We start from the raw sequence: 15,000 nt of genomic DNA on the forward strand, positions 1-15,000 counted from the left end.
CTCATTCTCTCTCTCTCTCTGGGTCTCCCCACCACCCCAGCCCAACACAAAAAGGGTGTGACCAGTGCCTCTCCCAGCTGTGACAGCTACACATGGCAGACACCACAGCTCATCTCTTACTCTCCCTCTCCCTCTCTCTCTCTCTTTATCTCTCTCTCTCCCTCTCCCTCTTTCTCTCCCTCTCCCTCTCCCTCTCATACTCCCTTTCCCCATGTTTTCTTTACGCGGTGTGACACCCAATGTGACTGACATAGCCCCATGAAAACAGATAAACATGCATGCAGAAGGAAAGACATGGTAGCATACTCACTATTTCACATACTAACACATACTCACACACACACACTCACACAGAAAAACCTTCACACACACACACAAACTCACACACACACACACACACACACACACACACACACACACACACACACACACACACACACACACACACACACACACACACACACACACACACACACACACACACATGAGCAAGGGTGGAGGGTGGGTGAAAATGAACTACGCCTTGCACCGACTCCCATCCCAAATGTACATTCAATGGAAAGAGCCAGAAACTCCAATGGCTGACATTTTACAAGCAATCAGAATTAGTGGAAAATAGAGGCAAGCTGTGCCTGCTCTACGAGGCCCACACCCATCACATACACACATACACACACACACACACACACACACACTTAGTGAGAGTAATAGAGAAAAAAGGGAGAAAGGGTATGAAAAAGTCAAAGAAAAAAGAACCATTTAAGAAATAGACAAACACACCACTAAAATCTAGGGCCTTTCTATCCATCTCAATAACAAGCCACTGCCAAAAAAGCTTTCAAAAGTTACAAAAGGAAGAGGACAACCTTAGCTTTTTACTCACCTTCTGTGACAGCAGACCACTTCTCCTGCGCTACCTCTACCTGAGCAAAACAACAGCATCTACAGGACCAGCAACCTTGACCATATTACTGTAACCTGGCTGTCTAAGGGGAACCATGGAAAAAACGTTCCCAAAATGTTGAAGAAAACAACCAATTAACAATTGCCAGTGGCCCTGTATCCCTGTAGCACTGTTTTTTCGTAGCGGAAAAACCTGGGCACTATTTTGATCATGTCACAATGGGGTAAGAAACCTTCGCCTTGGTATTGCCAATTATTTACAAGCACAGCAGGAGAGCAGTGTGTGTGTGTGTGTGTGTGTGTGTGTGTGTGTGTGTGTGTGTGTGTGTGTGTGTGTGTGTGTGTGTGTGTGTGTGTGTGTGTGTGTTAGAGAGAGAGAGAGAGATAGAGGGAGGGAGGGTGTTCCAGTAGATGTCTGCAATGTGTGTACATAACAAAGTTGTTAATTCCTTTTTTAGCACGACATCCAGCCAGCTCTGCAGTATCCTCTTTCAAGTGTATTGACTGATGTCCACTCCTGGCCAGTCAATGGCTCAGCCATTAACAGTACCCTTTGATCCATTTCCCTGTACCAACAGGTAGTCCACAAGGACCCACACTTGGCCCCCTGCCTACTCAGGCCATTAGTCCAGTAAGCTGAGTCAGTAAGCACAAAGATCTACTGTTACAAACGCACCTATTGAACACCTCACTTATGATGTGTACATAACATAGGAGAAGACCTCAGCTGGACATAAAGGTGCTCATTACAGTTGGGTTGACAGTGGTACAGGAGGTAGTGAAGTCGTTTAGTAATCACAAGGTTGCTACTTCGATTCCCTGTCAAAGCGTCCTTGAGCAAGACACTCAACCCCTAATTGCTCCTGATGTGCGGTGTGCCATCAGTGTAAATGTTAAAAGTGTATACATCCTTGTAAGTCGCTTTGGATAAAAGCGTCTGCTAAATGACTAAATGTAAATGTAAATGTTATTAACTAAAAAGGAACTAAAAAACATGAATATTCACCCTCTGCCCTCAGAGGTGAGAGCCCCAGCTGACCTGTGTCCAGACTGTGTGAAGTGTGTGCCGGGAGACATGTGGAGTCTGAGGCATCACTCACAGAGCAGAGGCTTCCTGGTAATGGACCCCGCTCTCAGACGCAGAGCAGAGGCAGACACACACACACCGTCAGACAGATAGATCTGCTCCCTGGGCTCTGAGAGAGATCTCCTGCCCTGCCTGCTGGACGAGGACGCCTGGAAGGTGAACGATGTGACTGACGGCGTGCAGGGCGAACGCGAGACCGCATACTGGGAGTGAGCCACACCACACAGCCATTTCTCACATGTGGAGAAATATCTCTATCCAGCTGTTATGACATGACATGGGCTTTAAGTTCACGTCATGAAGTATGCGTAACCCCCAGCATCAAAGGATCAAGGAGAGGTTGAGAGCAGACTGCCTCAGGGAACATCACAACCGTCTGCCAAAACATCCCACAAAACATTGCTCCAGTGTTGTGGCAACAGTGTGATGACAATGTCTGGGATCACGAAGCTCATCGCCGTCAATTGAGACACTCGTACTCAGGTTCACGTTTTCTGTGCCCCCCGGCCGTAACATTTAATAGGCAGGAACAGGAGGAGGGCACGGTGTCACATCTTTGTGTAGTACGGGGCAAACAGCACGCCATGAACTCTTCAATAGGGAACCGTGTGGAAAGGTTAGGCAAGGTGTCAAGAATGCTCACAGGTTAACCTGCCACATGTGTGAAATCACCACTGAAGAATGTGCCTCTGCAGAGAAGAGAGGCATTTGGGCAGAGACACGGAGCGGGTGAAAGTGAGGGAGAGGGCAAGGCTATGAGACTTTACCACTGTGCCATCCTCAGAGGGGGGGCCCCCTGGAGAGCCTACAATCCTGAGTCATTACACACACACACGCGCGTGCGCGCACACACAGATACACACACACACACAGTCATACACACACACTCACTCACACACACACACACACACACGCGCGTGCGCGCACACACACATACACACACACACACACAGTCATCACACACACACACACACACGCACACAAACACGCACACACACACACACACACACACACACACACGGGCACACACACACACACACACACACACACACACACAATGAACTCAAATACAGACTTAGTTACTCTTTTTTTATGTGGAGCTGTTAAAGTGTTAAAAGATTAGCCTGCCTCTATTTTTAATGAGAAATCTGCCTTAGTCATCACTCCTTGTTTAATCAAGCACTGCACAAGGAGGGCAAGCCAGAGGGACGAACTGTTATTTATGTATGTGTCATGGATATGATTAGCCAACGTTTGACATCTGCAATGCATGGCAACAAACAAATCAACAAACACATGAAGTGGTTACGTACACAGATAAGTCCACATAAAAGCAAACACGTTTAAAAAAAAAAAAAAGGTCTTAGAAGTTTTTTTGTGTCTTTGCATGAAGCTGTATGTTTTTGTGCTATGTGTGTGTTTGTGTGTGAGTGCCTTAAATAGGCCAGGTCGGTGTGAGACGGGATGTTTGCAGGATGACAGTTGAATGAGGTGTGGATATCTGACCACTACGCTTAAGCCCTGGGGGGCCCCCCCACACACCCCCTACGAGCCCCTCAGCCTAATCACCTGCTACAGCCCCCTCAGCCAACGCAAGGCAAACATCAGCACTCCGCGTGCTTATAGATACACCTCAGCACTGAGATGGTTTCTATTGATAGGTTCTTGCTCATACTGATGCCCCTAGGGCTGCCTGACCGTAACTAGTGACTACAAAAACAGTACGGTATGGTGTCAGAGCTTAAAGCTGAGAATGAAAAACAACTTCTGAATGTCTCTGTGCAGTGTTACATCATTCAACAGTGGGAGCCAGCATCAGCTCCTGTGGCTGGGATTTTAAAAGCAATCAGGGCTGCTGGGAAATAAAGGAGTGCCTGTACAAGTAGGCGTAAAAATACGGATTTAAGTTTCGAAAAAGCTGGTGGGCGGACCGCTCGGGTAGATCTGTCCCTATTTGTCTCATTGTGTCTCACGAGCAAGCGAGCGAGTGCGTGTTCGAGCGCTGTCCCTGGCTGTGTTAATGTAGCGTGCTCATCCGGAGGCGTCTCTTGAGTTGGGACGAGCTCTGAGCCCCCCGTGCCGGAGCTGGAGTAACAGTGGTACAGGAGGTAGAGAAGTTGTTTAGTAATCGGAACATTGTTAGTTCGATTCCCTGTCGAAGTGTCCTTGAGTAAATGACTAAATGTAAATGTACATGGAGCTGGAGCTGGAGCTGGGACGAGACAGGAGACCTGGACGAGGAGCAGCGGTGGAATCTCAGTGTGAATCTGGCACTGCAGCAAAGCTGGCCCGCTCTCTGCAGAGTAAGCACTTTAAAAACGAAAAAGAACAGACCCCCCCCCCCCTCCAAAAGAAGAAGTGGCTGCTGTGATTGTGCTTACAGCCTTTTAGTGCTTCTTCAAAGCCCAAAGCACAGGAACTTACTTTGTGGTAATGGACGGGGTTTGATCATTAAAAATGAATTAAGTAGGTTTCAAACTGTTCTTGTGGATGAAGATGAGAGACTTCAGGATGAGTCTAAAGTGCTACAGTGATGGGACTGACAGATGGACGTGAATGTGTTCAGGTAATCACAACTGGGACAGGACAGCATGAGAGCACACTCATCGCCATCCACTTTGAGCTAAGGCCAACCATGCCCCATCACTGCCAATCCCTTTAACTTCAAAACAAAATACTGCAAAAGGCCCCTCAAAGGCCCTCAAAGGCCTCTCTTTTCTGCTCACAGACTGCCCCTGACCTCTCACCCCTCCACACGTCACTGAGGCTGACAGAGGCCTCATGACCAATTAGGCAGCCTCAACTCACTGCTCCCCAATTAAACACCTCCCTGCGCACAATTGAACAATTGACAGGCTTAATGACAGGCTACTGCAGCGCGGCTCACAAGTCCAACAGTCTGTACACAGAACAAATTGCTGTACAGTCGTGAATTGTGGAGGGAAACGTCTGTGAAAACACTGGGCTGTCCTTTACAATGCGAGAGTTCGAGGCCTGCGTACCCGCGGGCCGGACACAAGCTAGTAGACGCCCTGCGCTCCGGGAGCTAACATTTCATTACGGCTGACGTTACGTCTCAGGAAAAAGCAATCAAGCGACGCTGAAAAAAAATCGCTGGGAAAGGACCCGGGGCGGTTTTTTCGAAGCGCCACTTTGATCAGCGCACAGTGGCTGTGGTCAGGAGTAGGCCCAGCAAGGAGAGGCTGGCCATTCCTCTCATACTGCACAAACCAGAGTGAGGCTCCGCTCCCAAGGGCCAACAGCAAGCAGCTCATTATTTGTCACGGCCAAACTGTCCAGTGGAACATCTGAATATCCCGACTAAGAATATCATTTGAATCCTATTTAAGATCATAATCACGTATTTCTAACTTACATCACTGATGCAGTTGGACTACAAGTTCAGATGAACCAAATGCACTGTATGGCGATGCTATTTTAACTCTAAACAACAACGTAGTCTAAAAAGTTTACTTCCTCATTTGCTTATGCATGCTAATTCATGCAGATTTATTGCCAATGAAAGCCTCGTTATTTTAGCCACTGGACAGCAATTACCGGGAGCAATTACCGGACCATCTAGCAGACCATCTTTCACTGGGTCACTCCCAATGTGAATGGGACAGTCCCCGTGGAGACGCCAGTGAATCAGCATTTCCATTGTCTTCATACCGGACGAATCCCCTACAGCAGACCACTAAGCTCGGAGACGTGCCTTGAAAAACTGTCGTGCTTTGAAACTCATTAACGCTGGAAACAGTCGTTTTTTTCCCCCCGTGCTCAGAGCCATTCAGACACACTTTCCGGGTCTACTTAAGAGTATTCATGGCACTGCACGTATTGTGCTCCCCCCCCCCCCGCCTTTTTCGAGCCCCACATTAAAAAAACGAGAGAACCCAGTGACATTGCATAGGAAGGAAGGAGGAGATAATGCTAACTGCCTCTCTCTCTGTTTCAAAGCGGCGATTGTGTAACCCATCCCCTGGGCTCGCTGTATCTCCAGCACGGAGAGCACAGAGCGGGCCTCGCCAGCACAGAGCCGGGGCTCATAAATATCAACACAGGGGCCATCTGTCACAGGGTCACAGCGCGCTATTTAGGGGGGATGATCTGACCCGTGCTGAAGTATGTGCGGAGATCCTGAAGAATGCGTCAAAATGAGTCCGTCACGTCTTATTAAAAGCAAAGGCTACGACCAGGGGGGCGGGGGGCAGAGTTCTAAGAGAGGGCGCAGAGCTCCGCCCGCTCCTCCCGCTCCTCCCTGCCTGCCCCGTTCCCAGAAGCAGTTAAAGGCAAAGACAAACACTGTCCCCCCCCCACGCCCCGGCCCTACCCCCTGGGCAGACGTGCAGCTGAGCAGGCCTGTCTGGAGAGCAGCTGGAGGCAAGCTGTGGGTGAGAGGGCAAAGGTCACACATCCCCATTAGTGCACACACTGACCTTTCTACCAAAGATGGCAGTGTGCCCGCAGTTACTCTGAACGTCCGTCCATACTAACCTACCCCAAAGCAAGAACATATGACTCTGTATGTCCGTCCATACTACCCTACCCTAAAGCAAGAACATAGGACTCTGTATGTCCGTCCATACTACCCTACCCCAAAGCAAGAACATATGAGTCTGTATGACCGTCCATACTACCCTACCCCAAAGCAAAGAACACATGGGAGCGCCAACAACAACAAGCCTGTTTGCGTGATGCCCGCTGGACTGGTCATGTTTTCACAGCTACTCGTCCGTCCCATCAGGCAGCAATACTGTTTGGTCAGGAGGGCAGCCTCCGATAAAATCAGGCACTTGCTGTTATGTAACCGGCAGTCTGAGTTTGGACTCAAAGCAGTTTAATCCACTAAACCCCCACAGACAGAGGGAGAGAAGCCCTTTCTATTTACTCCAAAACCTTAAGCCCATTCAACACCAAAGCAAAGAGCGAATTGGCTCAGTCTCGCCCTGTGTGTCAGAACAGCACAACTTGAGCACAACTTGAGCACAACTTGAGCACAACGTGAGCACAACGTGAGCGTCTCAGGAAAAGCCAGCCTGTCACAAACCCAGATGTGTCAGTACAGAATGTCACAGTTTGTGCTTCTCAATTATCACAGTGCAGAAGCATGTATCAATGTGCTACAGTTACACTTTCGCTAACACTTAGCGGACACAAGGGAGACCCTGTGTTCTGCGATAGAGACGAGCGGCTGCCGATGCATTAAACAGCAGCTCACAGGGCGAAATCGGGCTGGACTTCTGAGCTTCCTGTCCAGGGTTGGAGCCAAGATGGGGAGGGGGGAGTGCGGCTGAAACAAGCGGTTCTGTTGCTGGGGGCTCCAGCCCTCCGAGAGTGGGAGGAGAGCACTCTGCAGCACAGCATACCATGAGAAGTATGTAGTACTGCACAGATGGCGGGAAAACGTTCGGAAAAAAAGAAAACAACAAACACAAAACAAACAAAACGTCCCTCCCCTCAAACCTCAGCGAGACCACACATGTCAACAAGCCGCTCTTTAATGGACCGTCAGAGGAAAGCAAGAAATGCGCACCTCTGGTGTCATGTGTTAACAGGTGGCCCCATTAAAAAAAGTGGGGGTCGGCTCAGTCCTGTCTGTCTAAGTATCTAGAGTGGAACAGACACCAGCGCGTTGTTTTAAACACTCCAGACCCCAACAACCCACGTTATAACGCTGTCTCTCAAAACCGCACAGCTTCGGCAAAGGCATACATAGTGATGAATACCTTCAGTGGAGGGTTTAGCAGAGCGATTACCCTAAACCCGGAGAGGCCATCATTCTTGTTCCCTTATTAAACCTGAGGTATAAATGCAGGCATAAATTCCTCAGGGTAATTAGCATTAGCGGTGGGAGGGAAAACCTGCTGCTGCCACGGCTCACCATCCGTCACTCGAAGGGTTTAATTGAAGCCAGCGATACCCGTCTGCGCGCCCATTTATTTATTTATGTTAGAGTTACTCCTTCACTCCACTACCCACACAAACACAGCTTAATGGGGCTCCGTGAGGCACCGCTGCTTGCCCAAACACTACACAAACATTGCGGTGCCCGACGTGTCTACAATAGGGAGGGTGCTGTGGGGGAAAGTTTGTGTGCATCTGTCTGTATGGGTTTTTGTCTGTGTGTGTGTGTGTGTGTGTATGTATGAATGTGTGTACGTGTGTGTGTGTGTGTGTGTGTGTGTGTGTGTGTGTGCGTGTGTGAGTGTGTGTGCGTGTGTGTATGTGTGTGTGTGTGTGTTTGTATATGTGTGTGGGTGGGGGTGTGTGTGTGTGTGGCATTCCTCTTGGTAAATGGGACAACCACCAGAGTTCAGCCTGGCAAAGCGATCATTTCGCCTGCAAGAACAGCAGAAAATGTTTACTCTGGTGTGGTCAGTCCTCTACAGGATCAGGCTACTGTGGCTCCACAGAAGCTGGCTATTGATGATGATGTAATTACACTCCCAACACCTCAGACAGAGAGATTCAGAATATGGCCATGCCATCTGATACAGCACCTTGGCTGTCAAGTTACTGTTTGTGTCTACAAACACAAACCGCTGAGCTCATACAATCTAAAAGCCAAAAAGCTGAGCTGCTTTTCACATTCACTGACAATTACAAAGAATGACATCATTATATGGAATATCTTGTTGGCTGCACAGCTGCAGAGAAAACAGACTTTATCTTTGAGAACTCACTGCAAATCACAGTCTCAACGCAACTCAGACACTAAGCAGAAAGGAGACTTCACTGTCACTGTTTCAAAAAAGAGGAATGAGAAATTAGCAATACCTTAGCATCCGCCCAGCTTGCTGTAATGTGTGTGTCACACCTCTAAGGCTCTTTGCCCCCTCACACAGCAGTCCAATCCTCCCTGCTTCCACAGTGGCTAAAGTTGCTCCAGGAATTCAACTGGTGTCTGTGCAACTGTGTGTGTAAATGCCTGACAGGCAAGAGCTCTGAAGCGACTGGCTCCCCCCCTCTAGTGACAGATAACAAAAAGGGGCTTTGACAGTCCTGGGAAAGGCAGAGGCTGGATCTGGATCTGGATCTGGATCGGGACTGGTCGCTCCCACCGCCTCAGTCAGCGCATCTCAGCCCCCCCCCCCCCCCCCCCCCTCCTCCTTGTCTGATCCCAACTCCCTGTCGCCACACTTCACACTCCCTATTCCAAAAATGTCGCGGTGCTGTGCCTTGGTCAATTATGGGTGACTAGGACCAGAACCAGGAATAGCTTTGTCAATAGCTTTCCAGAAAACAACAAGTCAAAATCAGAAACATTCCACTTTTATGGGGATGGCTTGGCCTGCTTTTCACTGTCTACCACTATCAGAGTGAAGGCCTCAATTATACAGATGACTGTCTCAATTCTGGCCACTCTGCCAGCTGTAATTCATTAAGATCTAAATAAAGAGTTCAATTGAAATTCAAAGATTTACGAGACAAATTTATTCTGGTGACTTAGACTAGATTCCATGCACATATTTTCATACAAGGTTCATACCATCTATTGGCACGATGGACAGTTTTAACATCTCGTCCCGTGTATTATGATTCTAAACCAAGCTGAAAGAAACAAGAACACGATGTGAAATGTGCATCATGTCCAAAAGTAAATGTGATAATGGAGATTGCGGTGTTCTGTACCCACAAGATCCTCCGATACTAGAACATACTGAGAAGCTGCACTGGCCATGTGAGGAACAGCTTTAGCCTGGAGCGACGGACCATTGAACTGTCATCTGGTTGAGATAAACACCTTGACCGGCCAGTTTCACTGGACACTGCGGACCCTAATTAGACCACAGACTGGCCTTGCGGAGGTCTAACCTTGCCTCTGGCGGCAGCACACCAAGGCTGAATCTGAGATCAAGGCAATGGGGGCCAGATAAGACATCTAAATTATAACTGAGCTTTTACTGTGTCGGTGTGGATTTGCAATTCATCATCATTATCTGCAGCAAGCTAAAGCTGAGTCATTTGTTCCGAGGCTTGTTTTCGATTGGGTTTAACAGTGAGACCTGGTAAGGCATTCATGAGGTACAGGAGGAAATTGCTGAGCTTTTAGTCTCAGCTAACTGGAGAGAGGATATGTCTTGACCATTTATCTGGTCTGTCAACTATGCTTTTTTCCGACCACAACTAGCAGCAAATATATATATATAAATATATATTGATCCGTGATAATTGATCCGTGAACTGCTTTCGATATATATATATATCGAAAGCAGTTCACGGATCAATTCACCCTCCGTTAGTGGGCTTGTTCACCTCTGCAGTCCCTTCTTCTCTCCCAGCCTGTATTGACCTGCTCTGTTGTGTAATGAGGCTTTGGTCTCACATTCTCTCTCTCGCTCCTTCGCCTCAATACTCATGAGTAAGCTCTTTTCTCTGCAGACAAATCACAAGAGTCGCAGAGCCATTGAATTGCTGCCCGCTCTCAGTCCGTGCCTCTCTTGTTGGAGACTAAACAGTCTAGTCGAGTGGGGGCCATTGTATCTGACTGCACTGGTCCCTTGCCACTCTGTTTTCTGGGCACGTTTTAAAGAAAACATGTAGTTAGAGTTACTAATTACTTCGTCAAGGCAGGCTAATGAGGCCTTGAGCTGGCAGAGAGCATATTTAATTGCGGCAGGCTTTTCCAAACACCAGAATTCCCTGTATCTCATTTCTTGTGCAATTACCTGCAATCTCTCTCACTCTCTCTCTCACTCTCTTTCTCTCTCTCTCTCGTCCGAAATACCCTCATTTTTCAAACGGCAAGGCTGCAGGGCTTGGCAGAGTGAAGTCATGGCGAAGCACAATGGCATGACGTCCGTCTGCTTATCTGCTCTCCGGAATCACTTAACCGGCCCCGACGCTTGAATGGGACTGTTTGTCAATGTGCGATACGAGTTGGAATTCATGTGCAAATGTGCCCTTTCTGTTCAGCACCATTGGGCGCCCGTGGAGCATGGGATCTCGCGGTGCTCTGTGTGGGTTGCCATGTTCACTCATGTATGTGTGGGTTGCCATGTTCACTCATGTTCCCCCCGCACCAGCGGTGCATGGCTATTTCCCCCTGGAGAGATTTGCAATGGGATGTGGATGAGGGAGCGCTATGTCTCCCTGACCAGCGAGCCAGGCCACGGATGGGGAGATTGGTTTACTCCCACCCCCACCACGAGAGGTGCCAGAAGGGAGATCAACACCTCCCTATTTCTGCGGTGCCTATTTAAAGGCCCAATTGGTCAAAGGTAGGGCCACTTTATGGCGGGTCAGATAGCCTGGAGGAGCCGGAGGGCAGGGCCCATGGTGATCAAAATGACCCGAGAGCATCTCAACTTTCCAGAGTCCTATAAGAGAACAAGGGTTATGCCAAAATTTCACCTCGGGAAAGTAAATAAGATTTCAGAGCCTGCAGATATGTTTCCTCCAAAACAAGACAAATGTCTTTCTACCGAGGCATATCTAAGTAATTAAGAGGAATATAAAAAGATGATACTGACATATTCTCAACTTTCCAGAGTCCTATAAGAGAACAAGTGTTATGGCAATATTTCACTTCAAAAGTAAATAAGAGTCTGCAGATATTTCCTCCACGACAAGACAAATGCCTTTCTTTCAAGGCATATCTAAGTAATTAAGAGGAATATAAAAAGATGATACTGACAAATTCTTCAAAATGTCAGCCATTCCTTCTCTTTTGCTGTCACTAGAACAATCCCAAAAGAAAACAGTGAAAACAATGTAGGATATTTTAGCGTCTGGAACACTGTAATTCAGGACATGCAGCAGCTGTTTTGGGCATCGTGAATAGATAGGGTCGGTCAGAGTGACCATTTCTTTAAGACCAGTGATTCGGAGCCAGTGTCCGTGGCTAAAGGCTGGAATGTTTCACACAAGCCTTCAGATTGCTTGAGTTCTCGGAAGCGCATCCGGAGGCTGAGAAAACTGGGTGGTGCTGAAACACTGTGGTCAGGGAAACATGCAGGACAATGTTGGTTGGTGGCACACACGCACACACACACATACAAACACACTCACTCACTCACGCACCCACACACACACACACACACACACCCACACACACACACACACACACAAACAGACAGACACACACTCACACACACACACACACACACACACACATACATACTCACACACACACACACACACACACACTCACTCAGTCACGCACCCACACACACACACACACGAGTGCATCATCTCAAAAGTGGCTGTCAGTGAGAGACAAGAGCACAGACAGAGTGGTATGAACTGTTTGTTCAGTGTCCTTCCAGCGCTTCTTTAAGTCCTTATCTCCCCTCAGAGGTCACTTCACACAGTGCGCAGATTACCTGTCTACCTAGACAGCCTGCCTGCCTGTAAAGCCTTGTATGGACATGCTGTGCTCCCCGCACTGCAAATACACCACCAGAGGAGAAACTGTACTCAAATCTGACAGGACCCTCTGTGCCTGTGCCTGAATTCTAAATGGCCTTTTTTTTCTAGACCTTTGCTGTCAGCCACAGAGAGAAGCTTATATTCCCTGACAGAAGGAACCATAAATACACTGTGACGGCACTTCTTCCAAAGTGTCTGGATGACTAGGTGCCCCCCATAAGGGGTTTAGAGTCACGTCACAGAGATGGGAGTCTCGCGCAGGGAATACAGCCATTAGTGTCCCAGTGATGGAAATACACTCAATTCCTATTTTGAGAAAGTCTGGAGTAAAATGCCCCACTTCCGGAAGATGCACTGCTGATGCGTTCTGCATGAGGACATGAAATGAGTGTCAACTGAGAGGGATTCCATGGTTCCTCAGCAAAAGGGCCTGGATGAACTGAAAGTGACCCCGGCGGTGCGTGTTTTTCAGTTAGGCACATGTGTGAAAGGAGCCCCTGTGAACTCTCCATTACGTCTCTGATCGAATCAGAGCAATCCCTCGCACGAAAAACACCGCCGGACGCTCCGACGACGCGAGTCACCACACAACAAGCTTACCGGCGGTGTGTACACACAAACAGAGCCGAGGCCAGATAACTCAATCCCAGGGTGCACCGCATTCCTTCTGTGGCTCGCGGCAAGAAACACTGGCTCTTTAAAAGTGCATGATTTACTGGTGTGGAGTTATGAATGGGGGAAGGTGTGGACAGAGCATCACGGGTGGTCCGGGACGACTCAGAAGGTCATGTGTGGGGCTGTGTTTTCCACACGTCTGAAAGGAAGGGCCGTGTGATGAAAGGATGAAGTGTCTGTAATATGAAATGTGGATTGCACTTTTCAAAAACAGATTGCTCCTAGGGAGTGAAGTGTGTGTGTGCGTGTGTGTGTGTGTGTGTGTGTTTGTGTGTGTGTGTGTGTGTGTGTGTGTGTGTGTGTGTGTGTGTGTGTGTGTGTCTGTGTGTGTGTGTGTTTGTGTGTATGAGGAAGAGAATCTGTAAGCTTCAATAATTCAGCATCTACATGTGTTTGAATGTATTTGAATAGCTATGTATAGGGTACATTGAATGATCCTGTATTGATTTTCCAACTATAAGAGCCATGGGTCCTCCTGTAGTTCTGGTACGTTCTTCTCTAGTTCTGTACACAATAGAGAGCTCATACACAGACAACAACACATTCCAAGCGTTTTTCTAGACAACCACACTACTTGACCTTCTTGCCATAAATCTCACATTGAAGATCACACCCCCTTAACAGCTCAATTACTACAGCAGCACTCACCCTCCAAGGAGTCCTCACAACGTTGATTGAAGTTCTCATAGGAGTCCCAGCGGATGAGGGGATCCTGGGTATTGTAGTCCACCGATACACTGGGGCCGTTCTCCAGATGGTCCATACCTGAAGTGAAATCAGTAAGAACAGGCTCTAGCATGTGCATTTTTTTGTTACAATAAATGTTACCTGTCTCTTTTATTTTGAAGTATTTTGAAAAAAACGGTATTTACCATTAATTCTCTCTGGTCCAAAGGAGAACACAAACTCTACTTTTCCATATTCAGGAAATCTGTCATCTATAGGCCAGAACACAACAACAAAGAGATTTAGTGAACCTAGTGACAAATGAGGACACATAAGCAGCTATCATTTGGACTTATTTATACCTTTAAACGTCTCATCCAATTCATCTTTTCCGAACACAATTCCCAGGTCATGCACCGCACAGGTATGGAACTGCACCCGGAATACGACATCTCTGCAGGGACTTCGGAAACGTTTGTGATAGCACTTGAGCTGGGAAGAAGAACATTACACGCATTAAAAGGATTATCAACATTCCCTCTTTTTCTCCATATGCGTGTGTGTGCCCGGGTGATTTTACTGGGCAAGTCAATGAGGCTAACATCATTGGAGAAAGGGCAATAGAAAAAAAAGAATGTCATTCACTGGCATTTTCCAGATCCTGTTGCGAACTTTGCAAGTTTCGCTACGCATATAAACAAGCAAGAGCAAACAAAAGGATTATTATCCACCCCATTGCCTTCCACACACGGGCGTTTTAAAGCCTCACTAAAAACCTGCAGAGGAAATGCTGCCCTTTCTGGGTTTTGGCACAGTCTCCCTTCCCTTTTATAGGGACCTAGCATTTACAGGTACTGAAGGAATATTTAGCTCTATAATTTAAAGGGGGAAAAAAAGGAAAAAAGGAATCTTGACGTGAGGCACGCTAAGTGTGGCTAGCAAAGAGCTGCCTGGGACATTACGACTACATATCACCCTCTAAACGATGGCAGGAGATCAACAGTTTATGTTAACAAGAAACACTCACGTTTGGATGTGTTGCTAACATGGAGCCGCACAAATCTGGGTTGATTAGATTAACTGATAGCTTTCTGGATCATCTGTGTCTCATCTCTGTTACATGCTAGGCTTGGGGGGGTTCTTGCCAAATATGTCAGTTCAGCACATGTGAGATTTAGCAGCCTTGGCAAACCCGTGTGGAGAAATAAAAAAAATGCCTCAGCGCAATAAAGGAAATCTTATCCCACACATCATATAGCCCAGAACAGCTATAATTAAGATATTCAACCCTGGGG

At 47.7% G+C, this 15,000-nt stretch overlaps 1 protein-coding gene across 6 annotated transcripts in view; it reads right to left on the bottom strand.

Annotated features, from left to right (window-relative positions):
• Nucleotides 1-15,000, bottom strand: part of tns1b (tensin 1b) — a 160,265-nt gene that overhangs the window by 28,267 nt on the left and 116,998 nt on the right. For all 6 annotated transcript variants that reach the window (XM_080839271.1, XM_080839272.1, XM_080839275.1 and 3 more), the window contains 3 exons: nt 14,068-14,197; nt 13,912-13,977; nt 13,688-13,804 (listed from right to left, as the gene is read on the bottom strand). In XM_080839271.1, the coding sequence (XP_080695397.1) occupies nt 13,688-13,804; nt 13,912-13,977; nt 14,068-14,197 (313 nt within the window). The remainder of the gene's footprint in view (nt 1-13,687; nt 13,805-13,911; nt 13,978-14,067; nt 14,198-15,000) is intronic.

This window comes from Sprattus sprattus (assembly GCF_963457725.1).
Source record: "Sprattus sprattus genome assembly, chromosome: 5".
Lineage (NCBI taxonomy): Eukaryota > Metazoa > Chordata > Actinopteri > Clupeiformes > Clupeidae > Sprattus > Sprattus sprattus.